At 36.4% G+C, this 24,214-nt stretch overlaps 1 protein-coding gene across 1 annotated transcript in view; it reads right to left on the reverse strand.

The window, feature by feature from the left end:
* Positions 1 to 1,742: 1,742 nt before the first annotated feature.
* The window catches only part of ccny (cyclin Y), a 62,851-nt gene continuing 40,379 nt past the window's right edge, over positions 1,743 to 24,214 (reverse strand). The window contains 9 exon segments of the mRNA XM_051881971.1: positions 1,743 to 6,609; positions 9,351 to 9,513; positions 10,906 to 11,072; positions 14,370 to 14,393; positions 14,395 to 14,490; positions 14,576 to 14,633; positions 16,217 to 16,252; positions 20,147 to 20,250; positions 20,960 to 20,994. Coding sequence (XP_051737931.1) covers positions 6,493 to 6,609; positions 9,351 to 9,513; positions 10,906 to 11,072; positions 14,370 to 14,393; positions 14,395 to 14,490; positions 14,576 to 14,633; positions 16,217 to 16,252; positions 20,147 to 20,250; positions 20,960 to 20,994 — 800 coding nt within the window. The 3' untranslated portion in view covers positions 1,743 to 6,492.

Consider the following 24,214-nt stretch of genomic DNA (forward strand, 5'->3'; position numbering starts at 1 on the left):
TACATATTTTAACAGTCAGTTGTCGCCACCTAGTGGAATTAGATGTAATTGATACAACCTTTATTTGACGTGCCAAGTTCGTTTCAAAAGGTAGTTTGCAGCAGCTATTTTGATCGCTATCGTAGACATCGTTGTTTAAATACTAAATTAAAACTTATATCTCAGTACTTCTGTGATAATGTGAATATTTGTAACACAGAAATAACTAAAGTGTGATTCAAAACGGCTCTTTCTGGCTCTTGCAGCACGAACACAGATTTGAACGTTCCGGTATGATTTTGTCAAATGTTTAATAGACGCGGGAGAATCGTTGTCTAATAAAGTAGGATCGCGTGAGTGCTTGAATCGAGATCGCGATCTTTTCACGATTAATCGTGCAGCTCTACTTTGTAGTAATCAGATCGTTTCAGACAGATTGTGAATAGAGGTGCTGTAATAATGTCCAGTATTTGAAAAATAATGTTTTTTGAACATTAAAACATGTTAACCTATTCTAGTACACCCAATAACCAAATAATGATCTTTTAACTCTTTCCCAGCACTAGCATTTTCGATCATTTCACCGAACTTTTATGGCCCCCAGAAAATTTTGTTGTATGAATATCTGAACATACAACACATCAAAATAAAGAACTATCTGCTTTTAAACAAAATAAAAACATTTTTTTCTAGCTGTATGCATTCTATTTTTATCAACACTTGTATATGCGTAATTTTAATCCGGATCGGATTCAAAACAATAATCAAAATATAGACTGAGTAGATCGCATCCATCAACACCCCAAAGCTTCACAGTCCTTTACCTCTTCATGGGTTCCACATTTCATTCGGTAACGTTAGGCAATTTTGATTTATATGTTGTTTAATGTTTGATGATCACGTTAGATTACAGTGTGCGTAAGCAATGCTCCTATCGCTTGTTTTTGCTTCTTCTTCGCCTGTGTTTTGATCCAGAGATTCTGTACTCTTTCAGAAGATGCGTAATGGTTGCGTAAACTTCTGTATTCTGTAAAACAGGTTGCATCGCTTCCGATTCAGGTCTTTTGTATGTTCTTCATTAAATGTAGAGATGTTTTACTAAAGATCCCTTCAAAGGAGCGAGCAAAGATGAGGATAACCAACATATGCGACATTTAGATATTTAAATAGAATAAAACACTAACAATAAAAATAACTAGATATGTTAGCTGAGTCCATAGATATCGCCGTCAGTTTTACGGTGTTAACACTTTCTACAATGAGCGGATGCAATGAGACCAGTTTTCCTGTTTGTTCATGTGACGTTTGACCAAGCCTATAGCGCCCCCTACCGTATAACAGTGAAAACATGGATTTCTGGAAAATTCCGCCAATGGTGGGAGGATGTAAAATAGCATTATATGGCCTCTTTAATAATACTTATGAGGTGACCAAGACTAGTTGTCACAATTACACAATGTTTGTTTACTGTAGGAGTGGTTTTTAGTTGAAACCGTTCTAAAAATTATGGTGAATTCTGTCCTCTAATCTACAATAAAAATAGACTATTATTATGCCACCAAAAGTCAACATGTTCCTTTTTTTTTTTCTTTGACAATGTGGAAATGTTTAATGACTTTTAGCCAAGATTTATGGTTTGTGTTTATGCAAAAATGTACATAAATATTCACTGGACAAAAATTGTGACAAGTATATGTGACAATATAATGTAGCCCCTAATCCTGCATAATGCGATCAGGCTCAATGAAAACACATCAAATCAGTTTTATTGCAACTTTAAAAGTTTATTCTTGTGGCGGTTTCTAAACATTGCTTCTGAACTGGGAGCATCAGTTAAAATCATAGTCCGAGAACAAAAGAAACTGCATGCGACCATTGTAGCCTCCAGCTCCTGGGCGGTTGACCGCAGGCATCTGGGTTCACTTAGTTAAACAGAAAGTAGAATGAACTAAGATCATACATAGGAGATAGGATTCAGCCTTTGGCACAATGAAAACAGATACTGAGGATGGGTTTGACCTTTGGAACAGAAACAAATGACAACAACAATGTATTATTCATGATAACAGGCATACAACCAGTGACTGAATATAAAATTAAAACTCACAACTACAGCAGATTTCTTTTTTTCTTTTTTCACAGGAAACCATTTATAGTATAAAGGTTCTGAAAGATTTGAATTTGTAATTTCCTAGAAATTGCAATGAAAATGAGAAGGATTACAGAGAGACAGATGGAAATAACATCAAGAGAGAGGTATTAAATAAGAAACAAAACTCTATGCAGAGGTAGAGTTCAGTGCACACGGCTAAAACACGCCACTCGCCTGCCTACTGCCTCGAGTTTACAACACCTTCAGATCCAATGCTGGGCTGCATCCTCACATGCTCACAGAAAATAAATAGAATAATACAATCTTCAAATGCTTTTTTTCAGTCTTTCGATTTACGATTCCATTTTTCTCACCAAAGACAATTTCCTTGCACGTTTTCCCTGATTTCAAACGGTTTCCAAATGAGCAGAGGGAGTGCCACCATTTGTAAAGAACAGATCTTCCTTGAGAAGAACTTTGGTAAAACCACCTTTATCTTCAGGAAAAGAACCAAAACTAACATATGTGTTCACTGTCTTAGTTTCACGTTTGTCCAGTTTCATGTCTGTCACAAGATGCGCAAAAGTACACGAGTGCTTTGCTCAGGGAGTGAATCTGTTAAGAACATGTCTGGGTTATATTTCACCCCAAAATCACAAGAAATTAAAAATTATATATTGTATAAATAAGATAATTAAGCCTATTAACCACATTTCCCCCCCAAAAGTGTTCATTCATATAGAAGCTTGTTTCTGCCACAGAATAAAAAAAGTAATTGCAACTTCTCACAATTTTGACTTTTTTTCCCCTCGCAATTGCCAGACATAAACTCGCAACTGTGAAAAATAAAGTCTGAATTGTGAGACATAATTGCAACTGTGAAAAAGAATCATGAGACAAACTCACAATTCTGACTTTTTCTTGCAATTGCAAGTTTATATCTCACAAATCCGGGGAAAAAAAGTTCAAATTCAGTTATAAACTCGCAATTGCAAGAAATAAAGTAAGAATTGGGAGATATAAACTTACATTTGTGTGAAAAAAAGGTCAGAATTGACAATTTCTCGCAATTCAGAGTTTGTCTCGCAATTCTGACTTTTTTTCTTGCAATTGCAAGTTAATATCTTTCAATTCAGACTTTATTTCTCGCAATTCTGAGTTTGTATCTCAGAATTCAGACTTTTTCTCAGAATTGTGAGATAAAGATATAAACTCGATCCAAATTGTGAGCTTTAAACTTGCAATATTTTATGTTATATTATATATATATATATATATATATTCCATGGTGAAAACAAGCTTCCATACATACCTAACAACAATCTTATTGTCCTGAAATAGGCATAATTTTCTTTATGCAAAATATAATTTCCTATTTTTTTTTCTTTTCAGTTTGCAAACAATGTGTAACCTTTGTATGTCCAGTTGGATGCATTAAAATCACATTGCCGACTTACTCTATTGTATATAAAGACTTTTTTGGGCATTTGAGAAAATACAAAACAACAACAACAACAACAAAAAAAAAAATCTAGATTATAATCTATGTAAGAATAAACATTACACACTGCTTGAAAATAACGGTCATTTTGATGTCATCTGTAGCAAGAAGTACAGAAAATTGCTTTTTTAAAAATCATTGCTGCTAAAATGAAAATAATTTCAGAGTTACATTCATGTCAATATAACCTTGTGAAATTGCTTTACCACTTTTGTGGTGCAGAAAAAAAGGTTTAACTTGACTGGAAATTCAATTAAGGACAGAATAATATGACAAAAGAAAAACACCTCAATGACAGCGCTTAGAAACTGTGTCAGAAGATTGACTTATTCCTGACAAAACAACCAACATATATTTTTCAAATTTGTATCTATCATTGTCCAGAATTTAGAATTAAGAAAAGTAAATACTGGTCACATATAAATATCTCAAGATCATAAGTAAATTTCTTTAAGTATGTTTAATTATGTACAATATACAAAAGATATTTTTGGAAGTTCTAATTCTCAATAAGTCTCACAGATGAATATGTCTCTCTTAGCAGACGAATCACATAAAATAACGAATCATTATTACACATATCTGATGGCATAATTTAACACCTGCTGGGAAGAACTGATTTTAAAACAAGCTAACTTCTTTTGCCAAAAACTCATTTTGATGTCCGAATGAGAATGAAAGATAACATGATTAATTGTCATATTCTATATCTAAGGCCATATTCCCGCTAAACGCAGGCACCACAGGTGATGGCAGTGGATACAGCAGGAATTCCTCTCCCTCACCAATTCAATTCAGTCTCTGGTTCGACGCATTGTAATTGTCAAATAAAACACTGCAATCCGTCCAACCATTTGTATCGCAGTGGCACTATTAGTCTCACCTTTAATAGCATTTTTTTTTTTTTTTTTTCCAAGATGCCAATTGTAACCAAAAATTTTGACTCATTAAATGTCATCTCCAAGTACCCCAGGAACCTTTCAAATATTAGCTCCAAACGCAATAGAGCACAGTACATGTATTGCTTTGAAAATTTGGAAATGAGTGACACATCATGTGTATATCTGTCATTTGTTGAAGCGAAGGTTGATACAGGTATAAAAATAATAGAGACAAGAATGTGAAGGTTATAAAAGTTCATGGTCATTGAGAATGGAATGTAATTGTTGGCTCTGTAGAAAGAAAATCTTTGATTTCAGTATTAAAACTTCCAATTTTAGTCTATTTCGACATTGTACATTTTCAGTTGAAACTTAATGGAACGATGGAAACGCCCCACAACACTCTCCTTGTGTAAATACAAATCCAACTTCCATTATTCTAAGATAAGACTAAATGACACAAACTGCCTTGATCAAGTATTACAAATTGGAAAAAAAAAAAGGGTAAAAAAAAAAAAAAAAAAAAAAATGAAATGAAAAAATTAAATAAAATAATCAGACTAAAAAGATGTCCAAATTGTATATTTTCCCATTAAAGGATTTGTTCACTTCAGAATTCAAATGTCCTGATAATTTACTCACCCCCATGTCATCCAAGATGTTCATGTCATTCTTTCTTCAGTCGAAACGAAATGAAGGTTTTTGAGGAAAACATTCCAGGATTATTCTCCACTGAATACTTCACTGGGGTTAAACGGGTTGAAGGTCCAAATGTCAGTTTCAGTGCAGCTTCAAAGAGCTCTACACGATCCCAGATGAGCAAAACGATCGAGAAAAAAAAAAAAAAAAAAAAAAAAAAAAAAAAAAATAATAATAATAATAATAACAACAATAATATACTTTTTAACCACAAATGCTCATCTTGCACTGCCCTGCGATGCGCCACACATTACATAATCGCGTTGGAAAGGTCATGCATAACATGCAAAGATGCAAAGACTAAGTCAAACTCCGTTAACAAAAAAAAAAAAAAAAAAAAGTAAAACAACGATGCCGGATCCAACGTGATTACATAATGCATGGCGCATCACAGAGCTAGTGCAAAACGAGCATTTGTGGTGTATAGTATATATATATATATATTTTTTTTTTTAAGGAAATGGCTAATCGTTTCTCTAGATATGACTCTTATTCCTCGTCTGGGATCGTGTAGAGCTCTTTGAAGCTGCACTGAAACTGACATTTGGACCTTCAACCCGTTGAACCCCAGTGAAGTCCACTATATGGAGAAAAATCCTGGAATGTTTTCCTCAAAAACCTTCATTTCTTTTCGACTGAAGAAAGAAAGACATGAACATCTTGGATGACACGGGGGTGAGTAAATTATCAGGAAATTTGAATTCTGAAGTGAACTAATCCTATAATGTGCATTATTAAAGACTAATTTTAGATTAATAAACCGTCATTAAGGATGTTTTAAATTTAATTAAAATAAATCTTAAAACAAAATGTTAAATAACAGTATGTATAACTACAGTGGTGATTTCATAGTGTGATCAGCTCACAGAGAAATACTTTTAGGAATGATATCTTGAGAAGTGGTTGATTTTGGCCATCTTGAAGCGACATCCTTAAGCGTCCAAGTGAAACTTTTCTAACCATACAAGATCATGTGCGAATACTTCCTCACCTAGAATGGCAAACACGTATGACACAGAGCTGTTGGAATGCTGTTCCAGTCATTGGGCGTCTTTTGGAGTTTCTCCCTCGTTTATATCCTTTCATCCTCCAGTTTTTCTGAACTGCAGTAGCAGTGTCCTCCTCTCTCTCCTCTAAGCCACAGGTTGGAAAGTGATCTTTGTGTGGGTGTCTTGTATATACAGCAGCCGTACGACCAGCAAGGACACTCTTCAGAACAAAAACCTCTGGCTCAAGAGTCTTGTGGAGGTACTAAGCATGTATGTGTCCTCTTAGAGAACGCTTCTTCTGACAGTCTCTTTTTCTCAGTCTCTCGTGAAAGTCCCCAACGTCCACCGATATTAGGATATGATGGCCGGGGACCATCTGACCACTGTCAGGTTATCTGCACTCACTGAGCGCTTCTTGGCTCCTTTTCTCAAGTCTTTATATTTGTCATCACAAAGCCTGGAGATCGCCTGTGAGAAACACGAGAAGGGGAGACAGATAAAGATTTTAAAATACTGTTCAAAGGTTTGGGATTGGTAAGATTTTTAAAATATTCTTGAAAGAGGTCTCTTATGCTTAGACGTTAATTTTTTTTCCTGTGATGCAAAGCTGAATTTTCAGCATCATTGCTCCAGTCTTCAGTGCAAGTTTATATCTCGCAATTCCGAAAAAAAAAAAAAAAAAAAAAATCTAATTCAGTTATACAATTGCGAGAAATAATAATAAAAAAAAAGGTCAGGATTGACTTTATTTCTCGCAATTCAGACTTTTTTCCCCTCGCAAGAGTTTGTATTCAGATTCTACAGAAATCATTCTAATATGCTCATTTGGTGCTCAAGATTTAATATTATTATCAATGTTGAAAACATTTGTGCTGCTTCATATTTTCGAGGAAACCGTGATACATTTTTCAAGATTCTTTTTTTTTTTTTTTTAATACATTTTAAATGTTTAAAAAACACATTTAAAACATCTTTACTGTCACTTTATCCAATTTAGTTTAGACAGTTTAAAAGTCTAACTATAGTGTATATTTCTGTATATTAGTAGTATTTCTATTCTGAAGTACAAACCACCCAATGCTGCCCTTACTCAAGGAGTTCCCCAGGGTTCTGTTCTTGGCCCTTTTCTTTTTCTAAATTATCTACATTATTATTTGCTGACTTATTAGAGATGACAATGTCATTGAGTAGATGGGTCATTGACGGATAAGGTTTTTATAAGTGTAAAAAAAAAACAAAAACAAAAAAAACATAATGGAGATATAATTAATTTTGAACTTTTAATTCAGTGTTAACAATGAGATTATGTGATTTTCATAATCATTTAACACTGTTTTTGTCACTTTTTACAAGATGGACAAAATTTGTCATTCGGTTTAACCAAAATTTCGGTTTTACTGAATGACACTTTTGGTTATACCGAATGACGATATTGTCAAACAATGCTAACAGGCTGATATCAAAATGACAATCAAACCTTTTATATTTAGTACAAGTTTTTAAAATATTACAGCATTTTCCATGTTTTATAGCGGTTGTACCGAATGACCTGATGTCATGCGTATGAACAAGTGAAAACATGAATTTTTCAAATAGTTAAAAGAGAGTTAGTTACTTTGCTTCATGACCATGTGGTCCTTTGCAGGTGTCTGAATGATGTCACATCCTGTCACATGATATTGACCGCATGACTTGATCCAAAATGGTCCCTTTATATTGGTTACTCCGAATGACATCAATAGAATTTATTTTTTCCATACATTCTTTCTTATAACAAAGCAACGACTTCTACACATATTAATACCATTTTGCACTATGTTGATATATGATGTTATAAAATCATGCCAGAATAAAAAAAACATACATTTATTACATTTTAAGATATTTTAATCACAAATGAAATGGCTGTATTGGCTTTTGGGCGGTTAAACCGAATGACGTTTTGACACTTCAAAATCTTTAAAATACCTTTATATGTGCAAAATATAATTAAAACCTTTTGGATTCAATAACAGAGATCTAGTTGTACTACACAGCAAAAACCCCAGAGTTAAATCAACTCTGCACAGAGTACATATGGTCCCTCTCTAAATAGTGTTAAAGTAACACTGAAGCAGAGTTAACGTTAATGAGATAATTAAGCGATCAAGTAAGTGATGATTGGGCATTAGTGATGAACACCTGCTGTTAACAAGCAGAATCACTGAAGAAAAGAGAAACACAAAAACTACAACTGACTTTAACTCTGTTTCAGTGTTATTTTAACACTATTTAGAGAGGGACCATATGTACTATAAGCGGAGTTGATTTAACTCTGGGGATTTTGCTGTGTACCTTACATACTTTGGTATATCATATCTTTGTTTTTTATTATTATTAAGGCCTCTAGACAAAAAAACAAAAAAAATGACCCATCGCGTCATTGACCCAGATACAGAATTAGCTAGATTCACATTTTATACAAGTAAGGGTGTCACAGAAGTATTGGCCAAACCTGTACTTTCTGATGCAAGAACTACATTTCCAAGTACAAACACCTCCATGAACAAGTATGAAAAAGTTTCAATCTTGAGACAAGATACATCTTGTGTCCGTTATTTTGATATGACAGCTGATTGTGTGTGGGAGTGTATAAAGATGGTCAGAGCAGTATGGAAGCATGGGGCTGGTCCTCATGAAAGAACTGGATCACAAACCACTGACTGACTGATTGAGCTGTCCACCCACAGACCACTGACTCTAGATGGGCTAGTGGGCTACTGCACCACCAAAGAGCACCACACACACACACACACACACACACACACACACACACACACACTGAAACTAACATCATTATAGGCCTGGTCTTGTCAAGACTGTAATTGGGCAGCATTGAGGCTGAACGCTGGCAAAAGACACACATGGGAATTCAGCCGAGGTAATTACTCAGCCCTGCTGCTACTGAACCAATGGACCAATACAACATGTCACAATATTCCTTCTTTTTGAGAGTTGTAACAAAGCAAGTTTTTAAGTTTCACTGCCATATTCCTTATAACTTGCTGGAATAGAGTCAATATAACAATCTGCCAAGATACTGAGCTTTTCTTGAAAACCTAGAAACCATAGCACACTGGGATGTGATGAGCTCTTGAGTGACAATCTTAGATAAATATCATGAGCTATATAATGTGTGTTAATGATCTGGAGTGGTATTGACCCCTCACCTCCAGTTTCTGGGCTTTGTCTCTGCTGAGAGGCTCCAGGGGAAAGCTGAGGTTGTTCGCCTCGGAGAGTGAACGCAAGTCAAAATAGTACTTGGCGTAGACGCTTGATGGAACGTTAATATTGAACTGCAGCAGCTCCAGGAACTGCCGCTCCAACTCATTCCTGGTGGGAGAGAAAGAAAGCAAAGATAATTAGCTTTGTGCATGTTCCTTTTGACATTTTTCAGTGGGCGGAAAAAAGCGGAAAAAAAATCTTGACAGTTTAGCTATTGAAGAAAATTCCGATTTAGCATCTTTCAATGGAAATCAATGTCTTTTCATTTTAAAAAACACAATTCTGTCAAGAAACGACAAGTCGTGATCATGCATTCATATTAAAAATCTTCCTTTATACATCCCCAAATTTCTCAGCACTAACAAAACTTCTTTCTACCAACCACACAATTATTCCAACCGACCAGCTAAATATAGCCAAAAGTGAAGCTTCTGACAAAAAAAAAAAAAAAAAGACAACAAACACCCACAAACCCACACTCTCTGGTCCTCTGCTGTGTGTGGTATGCTTTGAGGACAATATGACAGCCACCGCCACATAACTATGTACTCAGCAGGAGTTGAAAGGACAGATGTGACAACATGCTGAAAATGTCAAGCATTTATTTTTATTTGTCAGGTCAGTTTCTTGTTACTTTGCTTTCAGGTATATTATATATGGTACCTTAATTTCTACAGATGCTACAAAGTCATAACTTTGTAAGACTAAGCACCAGTAGCTATGTTTTCATCAAAAGATGCAAATTTAACTTGAAAAATTGGAATATCACAAAAAAACATTTGTGAATAAAGCACTGTTACCATCTCGTGTTCAAGAGAACAAAATCATTGCTTCCTGGGAAACTGCTAAAAATTATCAATGATGAAAATAGAAGTTGCTGCAACCGGGGAAGCCATTGGAGCTTTGTTTCCTACATAATAAACTACTTGCACCTCAGAGCATGCAGGTAAAAATGACAAACTCTATTGTGTTATCTTGCATTTGTAAGCGGATGCCTGATGTGTGTGAATGCAATCATGTTTGACTGTTCTGGGAGCCAAATCATACTAAATCATACTAAATCATTTTGATGACAGACTTTGGCTCAACCATTTCAGAATAACTAAAACAACATTTGAGATGGTGTGAAATTTGAGTTTGGTTATCCAATCATATGATCCGTTAAGACAAAGTCACATGAGTTTTTGTTGCCCATATAGGAATTTATTCAGTAAATGTGTTCCTATCATGGTTTATGCACATCTTCTTACCAGATAAAAAAGGATCCACCTCAATTCAGTGCATACTTTATGTGAAATTTTAAGATTTTATGCACATCTCACCATTTCATTCAGAGTTGTTATGCGATATGCCAAATTTTGCATACAAATAAGTGGATGGACACATTGCTAATGTAGTATGTAATTGTTGTTCCACAATAATTGAATATTAACATAACATTTGATTTATTCTGGTACTGAAAGTCTGCTATTTTGAAAGAAAAAAAACCCACACACTCACATGTCTTCCACGGTGATGTCTTTGAGGATCTGGCAGTAGTCGACATTCCATACGGCCTGATCATCCCACACCTTTGACGCCAACAGGATGGCACCCAAAACGATCCTCTTCCAGTTAGCAGGACAGATGTCGATCTCTGCATATGTTAATAATCTCTCCAGATAAACCTGAGAAAAAAAAAAAAAAAATGAGAGAGGAAGTGCTTCATAAAGTTTATTTCAACAACATTATCATGATTAAGTTGATTAGACATTAATGGGCATTATTCATTATTTAATGGGCATTATTCAATATCAAAATAAAGCAGCTTGGCAATCAAGTCAGCTGTAAAGAAACCAATGTTTGTTTTTAGATTCTGGTGTCTGACCCTCGCGTTTCTGTTTTTGGAGCAAGGTTATTGCAGTGTCACTGCAAATATGCGATTACTGCAAGACTGACACGCAGGTCAGGGAGCACGCATATCGAAAGACAAACAAAAACATATATCTCAGCCGACCAACACAAACACCTGATGCCTCACTGGTAGCAAGCTGCAAACCGAATACCATTCAGTTTTAATGGCACTAGCATGTACCATGTAAATATAATGATTATGAAGAACTTCAGTCATGTCTCAGGCCCCATCATAGCACAGATACCGCATTTAGAATTAAAAATGACTTGCTTCTAGCATATGACTAAGGCTGCATTTCACTCCTAGTAGTTGTAGATCTTAGTGCTGCTTTTGACACTATAGATCATGGGATATTCTTATATAGATTAGAAAATTACATTGGTATTCAAGGACAGGCATTAAACTGGTTTAGATCCTTCTTATCTGAGCATTACCAAATTGTTTGTTTACTAGCAGTTCTGACACTGGTAAAGTATGGAGTGCCACAAGGTTCTGTGTCAGGCCCCCTGCTGTTTTAATTATACATCCTGCCCCTCTTAAATATTGTTAGAAAACATGCTTTTTTTTTTTTTTTTTTTCCTCCAACACCTCACCACTGATGAAGTTTTTTCCTTGACATGGTCACCTGTGACTGCTCACGGGGGATCAGAAGGCCAAATGACACTGTATCATTGAAACATGTATTTTATTATTTTTTTTTTTTTTGTAAATATGTACTGTGAAAAGAACTAGACAAGTGGATTATACTGAGCCTGGTAGGCTATTGAAAGCAACTAGACATTATGAAAATAGATCAATCTAAAGTATAAAACAATTTTTTTTTTATTTACTTATAAATACAAATGTGAGTGCAGAAGTCACAGCCACAATGCTAGCATATTTTGGGTCATTTTAAACATGTTGCTATGCTAAAAGGTCTGACCACTTAAAAAAAAAAAAAAAAAAAAAAGCACACCTATTCTTTACATGTCACATGATTTGAGGTATGTGTTCATGTCTGTAGGATAAGTTACACGTCAAAGTCTACTGCTATGTTTAGGGGGCAAATAAAAGCACTAGCAATAGTGATGGTTGCCTTATTAACATCAATATTTTTTTCTTTATGTACTTCTAAAAGAAAGTTATAAACATTGCTTATTGAGTGGTTGAACTGTAAGTCTGTGTTTTGTTGACGTGGGGTATGACAGTATGCTGTAGCCATGGGCGTCTTTAGCATTCATAAACACTGCTGACGGATGTAGGCGAACAAAGACGTTCTTATGAAATGAAAAGCGCATGATGTATGCAATTAGAAAAAGAGACGTAGAAGCAGCGCAAACGCACACATGCGCACTCAATGGGGCACAACAACGTCAAATAATATTAGTTTGCCCACAGTGGGAAAGAAATCTAATAAGAGGCCAGTTTTGTTTGTAGAAAGTGTCAGACAGAAATTGCACATTTAATTAGTTCCACTGCATTGCGGGGCTCCAGCTCACCCGTGGGCAGTTGTGTGTTAAATATGTGCTGATGAGAACATGTTTGTGCATATAGCAACTCAAGAGGAACTTTAAAGAGTGCCAGCAAATGCACAAAATACACACCAAATACCATTCATAAATCAACAACTTCATTCATAATTGATTAATTCATAATCATCAACATCACTCTGGAGATGGTCAGCACCTTCCAGAAAACACTAACCTGGGTACAGCTATTAAAACATAACTCAGTTTTTATTCAGTTGAGTCATAAACATTAAGAAGGTGAATTACCATAAAGCTGGCAATTACTATAAAATTACCATAAAGCTAAAGGGTTTTTTGCAAGTATTATTTTTGTTTTGTTGTCATAATTAATAGGGATACATATAACTACATATATTCCTATATATTCCTATATACATATATATACTGAACAGGTCATGTGTTTGTTCACACTGAGCGTGAAACTGGATTTTGGAACAATGAGATCTGTCTTAGATAACAATTTTTGACAAACTAAATTATTATTTGGCATATGAATGAAAATGCTTTGATAGTGCATATTTCAAGTCCAGCCTCCCATGAAGATCACTGAATGCAGTGACTCATAATTTCCTTTCAATAACTGAAGCACCAGCAACAACCAATCAGATTTCACCAGCATCTCTGCACCTGTTGGCCCCTACAGGTCAAGGAACAGGCTCAATCTGTCTCAATCTACATTTAGCAACAAAGTCGCACACAATCTGTCCATCTGAGAAGCCTATCATTTCACAGATACTGAGTCTAACTCAGACGCAAATCCCAATCTTACACAAAATAGCTACGCTGAAGCTACACTCATAAAAACAGCACTTTTATTAGTCTCAGACTTTTGATTCTAACTAGGAAGAGACTGTCTGAGTGATATGGAAAGTGATTAACCACAGTTAGCTTTTTAATGAGATGTTTAGGGGCGAGTATCTGAAATCATTGGTACTACAATAATAATGAAAACAGTCTATGAGAATAATACCGAAATAAGCACAGGGACATGTATTCAATTTTTTTTTTTTTTTTTTTTTTTCAGCCATCTAGGAGGTAAAAAACTGATTAAATCGCATCAAGCTAGCAACTCAGATTGCAGCTTACAAGTTTAAGAACACGCTTGCCATTTTTGTGTGTAATATATATCAGACAGTCTAGGAACAGTCGATGGGAACCATCTGAGACTACACTTCCATTGGACCATCAGCATAGATTATAACCCTATTAAACACACTACAGCCTCTATACATCCTCTTAAGCCCATCGCAACCATTCACAGCCTCTTGTATGTCTAGAACTTGTTTAATGACACCTCAACGGTATTTGGTTGGGAAAGTGAGAAGGGATGAGCCTTCAAAAGAAGGATTTCATCATAGAGGAGGAACAGTCACACACAGACAGCTGCTGGGCTTAGCACCAGCTAATAGAGCAGTAAATATGACAACCATTTTCATCTGAGTGATGGTAAATCCACTTCACTGATGGTAAACCCTATTTTAACTTGTGCTACCAGCCAATCCAAAAATGACAAAGCGGAACTTTCATTGGGCCAGCATCAAGTCACATGACCTGTCACTCACCAGAGTAACTATGGCACACTCAGCCTGTGAGCTGGGCGGCACTGAAGAGCGTACGGACAAATCGGTAGATCTGTTTCTGTTCCGGGTCGTGCTTGTCATAGTCTGACGGCAACTCCGATTTCTGTGGGAAGAGAAAGTTTTAGGACATTCTGTGCAGGATGTCATTTATTCAGCTTATAAATGAGCTGCAGAAGTGAAACACTTACTGAAAGTGGATGAAGTTTTTCATCGAAAATGTCTAACAGCATTCGCCCGTCCACATTCCTGAAACGAGAAGGGTTAATGGAATTAGATTAGGGAAGACTGGTCCTTATTGTCTAAGATGTATTCATATAATGCATTAAAGAACTCGAAAGGAAAGTATGTCATGGTAAATTGTCAATGTTACCAAAACCTTGTCTGAAAGTTATAATATAACAGCTCTGAAGCCTTGAAGTTTGAAGGTTATAAAGCATTAAGGGTTTATATGGTATTAAGGATTTGAGAGAAAGATAGGCACAAAGTCAGAGAAATGAGAAAAGACAGATTTAAAGTATATTGTCAGGTATAGATGGATGGATGGATAAAAAGATCAGACAGACAGACAGACAGACAGATAGATAGATAGATAGACAGACAGACAGACAGATGGATAGATGGATGGATGGATAAAAATATGACAGACAGACACAGACATAGATAGATAGATAGATAGATAGATAGATAGATAGATAGATAGATAGATAAAAAGATGATGATGGATGGATAAATAGACAGATAAAAAGACGATAGATAGATAGATAGATAGATAGATAGATAGATAGATAGATAGATGATTGATGGATGGATGATGGATAAAAAGATGACAGACAGACAGATAAAAAGACGATAGATAGATAGATAGATAGATAGATAGATAGATAGATAGATAGATAAAAAGATGACAGACAGACAGACAGATAGATAAAAAGATGATGATTGATGGATGATGGATGGATGGATGGATAAAAAGATGACAGACAGACAGATAAAAAGACAATAGATAGATAGATAGATAGATAGATAGATAGATAGATAAAAAGATGATGATTGATGGATGATGGATGGATAAAAAGACAGATAAAAAGACGATAGATAGATAGATAGATAGATAGATAGATAGATAGATAGATAGATAGATAGATAGATAGATGATTGATGGATGGATGATGGATAAAAAGATGACAGACAGACAGATAAAAAGACGATAGATAGATAGATAGATAGATAGATAGATAGATAGATAAAAAGATGACAGACAGACAGACAGATAGATAAAAAGATGATGATTGATGGATGATGGATGGATGGATGGATAAAAAGATGACAGACAGACAGATAAAAAGACAATAGATAGATAGATAGATAGATAGACGACAGACGGATGGATTGATATTATATTATATTATATTATATTAATTATATTATATTATATTATATTATATTCAGTAGCCTGAACATTGCTGATGTGAGCCAATCAAATAAAAGTCATTCAAATGGTCCATTAAAAAAAAGTCACATTGTCATTAATAGGTCTCTATCTGTGAACTTCCAGAAGGGAGGGCAATCAATCTTTCCCTCACCCACAGTGCACTGCAACACATGTGGTTGAGTGCATTTGGATCCCTGAGTCCAGACTCATTTAAGACACTTCAGCCTGTCTTTGTGAAGCACGACACACACTGCTGGACTTCACCACTCCATTTATGAAAAACAGTTTTCCTGCAGTGCCATTCATACTGTCATGTGAAGTCACTCAAACACACACATATTTCCCTGAGCTCTCGTAGTAACAGCACATGATCTGATGAGAGCAATGAAAAACATACCTGTTCTTTATATGGTAGTATATTGCGAGGGAGACACTGCAAACAGAAGAAACAATAGAGAGAAGTTGATATAATGTAGTAATGATGATGCAACATTAAATTCAATCTAAAGGGGACCTGCGGCATTTATGTGAAGCTCTATTTAGCGTTAGCTGTGAATTGTGCTGCTATTACGTGGCCCTCGCTAGCTGCACAATGTGCACATAAAAGAATATGATATTCAGCAGAACTGACTGGTGAATTATACATGATCGAAAACTCTACAGTATGTATGATTTGTGTAAATCGCTCATAAAACTATTCTTGAATTTAATGCCTCATATATGAAGAACAAATTTCTTAGTGAATTCATATATCATCCCATATCAATTATCACACTATTTTTTGTTAATTTCGTATATAGATTGTCTGATATTGGATATGTAATTGTGCATGTTCATTTCTGCTATTTTTACATTTAAATTAAAAATGAACTTTGCTGCCATCCATCGCTCACTTAGTTAATCTTTAAAAGCACTAATTTAATAACACTGTTAAATGTAATCTTTAGCAATTTTTTGATACTGTACATTATAATGTTCATTGATAGATTTTTGTTTTATTAATATACACGTATTTAATTAATTATTGGCTTATTATTGATCAGAACTTTAATAGTGGTGCATACCTAATCCTATTAAATCCATAAAGAGACATATTGAATGTGATCGGTAGAACTGACTGGTAAATTATATAAAGAGGTTTGAATCATGGATTTAATCAGTCAGAAAGCTCACTTTCTCATTGAATCAGCTCAGATGTTGAACTCATTATTCCAATGGTTATTATTTAACAAAAATACAACCTAAGAAGTTAATTTCCAAAGGTTTTTCTTATGGAAATCCAATTCTCTTTCCACATCCTCAAAAGGAATTTTCAAAGCGTTTCAGCTTCAATTAATTCACTCATTTAGGCCTCATTTACACCTGGAATTAAGATGCGTTTTGGTCGATCGGATCACAAGTGGATGACGCTAAACACTAGGGCTGGGTAAAAAAAAAATATATATATATCGATTTCTCGATTTTAATCGATTTTTACGAACCGATATCGATTCTTAAATCCCAAGAATCAATTAGTCTAGTCTGTTTTCAGTTGATGAATGAATAGAACATTGTAGCGCGCCTCCCATCTAATAAATGGCAATAAGCTTTGTGCTTTGTTACTTCTGATATGAAACAAAGTCTCAGATTTCAAATTCTGTCCATTTTATTACGAAATTCAAAAAAATAACCGTTTTGGCGCTGTTTGATGTGGCGTGACAGATGGCTGTAGCCTCAGATCAAGAGAGGCGGCAACACGAAGCGCACGTGAACCTGATCATCTCCTCCACTTTAATACCAGTTACAGCGCGAAATAAACATTAATGAATACCCAAAGGTATGTTCAAAGATACAGTACATCTTACCGAAATCCGTATCCTGTCTCATGGAATAGCTCAATCAGTGTTTCAAACGCGAAAGACGTCAATAAAACAGCTTAAGCAATGTCACGTAACGTCACATTTACCTCAGAAACCATATTTAGTGACCATAACTCATTAGTCAGCTATAAAACTGAACTCTAGAAAATAGCATTTTGCTAAATATGCACCATATTACACATTCGTTATAATTTATAATGTTCTTCAATATTTAATGCATGTTTGAATAAATCCGTTAAGTTTTTCTTATAACAGCCACCATTTAAATAATGTATTTCAAAAAACGAATTGGAGTAGAAATATAATTACATAATTGTAAAGTTAGTATTTAACTTTATTATTATAAAAACTTCCTTAACTTCCACTAATTTAAGTGTTTGTATACAAATCAGTTAATTTTAACCTTCAATATTACAGTAATGTAGACCTGATGTATTGTTTACAGCATTAGTTGAGAGATTTTTTTTTTCCTTGAGAAAATTTGCCATGTACTGTTCCTTAAATACATCCAAAATAATCGATATTGATTCGAATTGAATTTAATCGAAATCGAATCGAATTGCAAGCTTGTGAATTGAAATCGAATTGAATTTTGAAACGTGTGTCAATACCCAGCCCTACTAAATACAGGTGTAAACGGGGTGTAAAACATTTTGAGCTTATCCACTTTCGACCACTTCCAGAGGTAGTCGAAAACACATTTGACTGGATTGCTTTTATAGTGTAAACACTTCTGTGGTCGAATGTGTTCGAACAGCCACTAAAGACCGCCTACTCTCCGCCTACTGACCTAACACGTAAACATTATGGGAAGCGTGCTAGCCAGATGGGATTTACACTTAGTCGGCTGAAGATCCAAGTTTAGTTAACTTTGACGTTTGGCGTGGTCAAGAGGCTATCAGGGCAGAAACGAATAGCCTCTTGACCACTGATGCTCTCCGTATGTTTTTCCGTCGTCTCTGGTGGTGTTCATATGCAAATTGTGCGAGCTTATTTCGTAGATTAGATCAAAAGATCTGGAAAAAAAAAAAAAACATACATTTACCCGCCTATAGACCCTCTCCTCGAAGAAATCAGGACAGAAGTGGTGGAAAGTAGAGGTCGACTGATATATCGGTTGGCCGATATATCGGGCCGATATTTGTCTTTTTTTAATATATCGGCATCGGCCGATATCCGTGTTTAGTAGCGCCGATTTAAAGCCAGGCACGTCCGCGGGCAGCCCTGTGTTATTGGTGCAGTGGAATGTGCTGCTGCCACCGCATGTGAATTGAAACTTTTGGAAGATTCAACAACAGTCCTGGGAGATAAAGGTAGCCTAAGGCTTAAATTCTGATATTTCAAAGTCCTATGGCCATATATGTACTATATATTACTAGTAAACTATGAAGTGTTGCTTCACTTAGTGAAAGAAACAACGGATAGCATAGAACCGTTGGGAACTGGCATAATGCTACAGCTGGTTGAAGGTTCACTTACTTGTAGTTAACTTTAAGGACTGTAGTCCAAAACTACCAGCAGCTTGCTTGCTAACATATTAGCCCCAATGTTATAAGTTCTGTTTTATTTTCCCTGTAAAAAAATGCTCTGTTAATGCAGCGTCAGGCAGCTCCGTCACTTTTACTTTCACTTTGAACACTGAGCGAGGTTAAGCTTTTACCGGCATAACTTTTCCGCTAAGTTTGCGCGTTGTTTCTTGTGTGATATCCATTGGCTCCTCTTCTTGGTTGAACCTTAATTCGGGGGGCCTCGGACTTTCGGCTCGCGGGGGGGCCCCGCGGATTTGCGCTACGCCACTGCGCAGAAGTGTATGACATTTGTTCAGAAGCATGGTTTGATATAAAATATATAAAATGTCGCACAGTTATTATCCTCATTAAACCTGTCTAACGTTAACCGTCAAGAATGTCAGAAATCACTAAGAGTTTAGCACTGTCCTTTCATACAAGGCTGTGCAACATGACAAAGTTTTTAATTGATTTTTATTTATAAAGTTGTATTTATTTTATTTAAATGTATATTTAAGTTTACATTTATGTTCCAACAAACTTGAAAAATTCAGCTTGATAAATGCTCTAAAACTTATGTAAATCAAGTCAGTGTTCAATAATTGATGTTAAGTTTAGAAATGTTGTGTATCCACTTATTATTAGTGTGACATTTTAGCATGCAAATGAAGGGGAAAACTTCAAGATATCGTCCCTAAAAATCGGCAGCACATATCGGCCATCGGCTGACCCTGACCTCTAAACATCGGCATCGGTTATAGAAAAACCCATATCGGTCGATCTCTAGTGGAAAGTGGACAAAAGAGATGGATTAAAACACCAGGTGTAAACGGGAATGTCTCCCTCATCTACTTGTAATCCTATCGACCAAAACGCATCTTAATACCAGGTGTAAACGGGGCCTTAGATATACCAATCATACACAGCTCAATAACGGTGTTACACAGAGGATTCGAGTACCATTTGATGGTGTATTTGAGGTTGGGTTGGCTGACGGTGCTATCATCCAGGAAGATCGTCGAACAGGAGCTGTACTTGCGTCTTATTGGACCAGACGGATGTTGCTGAAAGACAAGGACACACAGAGCGCAAACTAAACATCAGTTATTCTCACACACACACACTTTCAGCAAACAGGCTGCAAATTATGCCACCTGCAGCCCCAAAGAAGCCATTATCATCTCATTTTTACCTGCGTGATTCTCGCTTAATATGTGCATTAGTGTGGGTAAGAATCCCACTCCAATACAAGACAAACAGTAATGTTTTATGCAACTTACTAGAAAATGTATAACAGGATAAGCAACATTAATAATGCAAATAAATCAGTACAATGTAATACAAACAGTTTAAGAAAAATAAATAGAGCAATGAGCAAATATTTACCTTTGACTCCGCAATGTGTGTTAACTTGCAAAGTAATAAAAGACATTAAAATAGGAACAAAGCAGAAGCGATTAATTGCAAATTTAGTATTAAGAGCATGCGGTGATGAAATGAAGAAAATCAAGCCATGCATATTAAATCATTTATATAGAATTAAAGTGTTGAACAGAAAAGACATGCAGTTACTGATGCAACACAAGCCCAGAGACTCATGCAGTACTGGTTTGTGCATTCTCATGTGGTGGATGACAGTTGGGTTTGATTAGTTTTGTGAGTGTTGTGACACTTGGGGAGATGTTTTCATAGCAGACACAAGCATTATGAGAATCGCACTACCAAAGACACATAACCACTGATGTCACCATCACTGCTGCTGCTGCTACTTACATGGTTGACGTACAGGCTTTTCCGTTTTTCCCGAACTGTAAAGAGAAACGCATAATTAGCAACACTAGCACAACAGTCGATACAGTTAATTAGAGACAGACAAAAAGACAAGGGCCACAATTACAGTGATGTCAGTAACATCAAGAAGGATGTATCTAACAATCTGAGGTCTTGAACTGTTGGTCGGTATTTCATTATCAACAGTTCAAGGGGCAGAGAGATGAAATGTGTTGTAATTAAACTTCTCTGAAAAAGGTCTTTCAGAAAAGCTGGTTAGTTTTGCATAGACTTACTTTTGACTATCAGCATGAAGTCTGGTCCACTTTGGAGCTTATTCTAGCCAAGAACTGCCAAATTAAGCTCTAAGTACACTTCAGTTTTGACGTGAACGCTTAGTATGTGTGTACAGCTGAACACGTAGCCTTTGAAAGTAGGGTTGCAAAAAGAACTGACTTCGGTACCAAGTTGGCATTGAAATTTTAAAAATGTGATTATACCAGCATTTCCTCATTGCATTTTGAGCGCTGTTGAGCGGATTCTTTAACACCTCTGATTGGCCACTGTGTTCATGCGCTCAACAGATATGTCTGTGATTGGCTACAATGATCAACGCACGGGAACGTTTAAAAGCAGGCATTTGAAAGCGAACATGTTGTAAATAGACATCTTTGATGCTCTTCACCAAGCTCTTACACATATATACACGGGAACGTTTGAAAGCCGGCGTCTATCAGCGGATCCGTCTATCAGCGGATGTATTAGGGATCCAATGCTTGCTTTCAAACATTCCCGTGTGTATGTCTGTAAGGGCTCGGTGAAGAGCGTCAAAGATGTCTATTTACAACATGTTTTTGAAGTGTTGATCATCGTAGCCAATCACAGACATATCTATTGAGCGCGTGAACACAATGGCCAATCAGAGGTGTTTAAGAATCCACTGAACAGCGCTCAAAATGCGAGGGGGAAATGCTGATATCGTCACATTTATAAAATTTCAATGCCGACTTGGTACTGAAGTAGGTTCTTTTGACAACCCTATTTGAAAGTAAACTCCACCTTGTGGACAAACTAATTAGTGTGAAAAAAATTCCAGGCACATGTGTGAGCTGAGCTGTGCGTGTACAGTATGTAATGTACTATTCTGATAATGACATTTACATCACGCACACTGTACACATACCCTAGCGTACGCGTAAAAACTGAAGTACACTGACCGTAAAGCAACCAATGCTTTTTGTTTCATTGTGCCATTTAGGAATGAGAAAATCTATTGATGACATCACAAAAGCGCATACAAATTATCATGCAGCAGTTACACAACCTATTAAGCAGTGCTGTGATATTTGCTGAGGGTTTAGACCTTCAAATGTTGTTTCCTCACAGTCAAAGCTTCATAAACCTCTATTTATTTGCCATTGTTGGTTTGTGTTGAATGAAGTTTGGTTTAGACATATGTACTACTATGTAAATATATTCTAACATTCATACAAAGCTTATTTAAAAAGTGTTGTTTAGAAATTGTTACAGTATTAATGTTAACACACTTACAATCACCTACATTTACAGACCAATGTATGCCTTGACGGAGCTATGATGATGAACAGAGGTTAACCAATCATAACAAAGAGCATTTACATGTAAAAGGCCGGGACACAAGACGATGGTCGGACAATGTCAGGCTTTATGCAGCATGTTTTGCACCACTGACCCTAGTTGGACTACCGTCAATGGAATTTTGGATGCTTGAGCATGTTGAATTTGTAACTGAGCCCCTCAGTGAGAGAGATCACTTTGATTGGCTGTACAGATTAGCCAACCAGAGCATGAGAAGAAAAACAGAAGTGATGAAAGCAAGTGATGAGTGAAAATGGTAAGCGCAGCTTTGGTCCTAGCTCTTTTGTTTTCCTTTTCTGAATGATGAATACAGACTACTGCCACCTGCTGGTATGAGAGTAGTATTGAACGCTGTGTTATCCAGGGTAATGTCGACATACCACCACGTAGGATGAACCACATCCAACATCAGCGCTGTCTGAAAGGGGTGTCGGGGTCCTAACCCAGATTGTATCCAACAAACATAAAACAACAGCTGCCCAACTCACTGCATGAAATAAATGTGCACCTCAACTCCTGTTTCCACCAAAACTGTTCACCGGGAGCTCCACATGGTCAATATTCATGGTCGGGCTGCTATAGCCAAACCTTGAACACTTGTGCCAATGCCAAATGTTGGTTTCATTGGTGCCATCAGTGCAAATCTTGGGCTGTTGACAATGTGAAACATGTATTGTTCTCCAATAGTCCACCTTCACTGAGTTACGGTGTGGAGAAGCCCCAAAGAGGCTCAACACCTGGACTGTTGCTGCCAAGACTGAAGAACAGGGGTGGATCAGTAATGGTTTGGGCTGTAATATCATGGCATTCTCTACTGTACTTGATGGGTGTGTCACTGCCAAGGAATACCAAACCATTCTGGAGGACCATATGCACCTAAATAGTTCAAACATTGTACCCTGAAGGGGGTGCCATGTATCAGCACGATAATGCACCAATACAGCAAGACTTGTGACAGAATGGTTTGATGAACATGAAAGTGAAGTTGAACATCTCCCATGGCCTGCACAGTCAGTCACCATATCTAAATATTTTTTAGGGGTATTTTGGAGGAGCAAGTCAGACAATGTTTTCGTCCACCAGCATCACGTAGTGACCTGACCACTGTTCTGGAAGAGGAATGGCTCAAAATCCCTTTGGCCAGAGTGAAGGACTTGTATCTGTCATTCTCAAGACAAATTGATGCTGTATTGGCCGCAAAAGGAGGCCCTGCACCATACTAATAAATTACTGTGGTCTAAAACCAGGTGTTTCAGTTTTATTGTCCAACCCCTGTACATGATAGTTGGTCATTGGCTGTAGTCTTTGCTGTGTGTTCAAGCTCAACATTTTAGCCCAGACACAGGTGACATGAGGCAACACCACATTCATCACAATCACTGCTAGTTCTTTGATGTCGGTTTGGTGTGTCTGGTAGAGTAGTTTGTTTAATTGCTTAAAGGGGGTCATGAACTGAGAAATCAAGATTCTCTTGATCGTTTGAGGTCATTTTACTATAAAAACATCCAGTAAGTTTTAGAACTCAAAATTTACTTGTTAGTCTATAAACGGCTTATATTGAAGCCAATCTGCCAAAACGACAGGTTGTGGAATGTGCCACTTTATTATGTAATAGTGTGGCTAAACACCACCTCCACAGAA

The sequence above is a fragment of the Ctenopharyngodon idella genome, chromosome 23 (assembly GCF_019924925.1).
Source record: "Ctenopharyngodon idella isolate HZGC_01 chromosome 23, HZGC01, whole genome shotgun sequence".
Classification (NCBI taxonomy): Eukaryota; Metazoa; Chordata; class Actinopteri; order Cypriniformes; family Xenocyprididae; genus Ctenopharyngodon; species Ctenopharyngodon idella.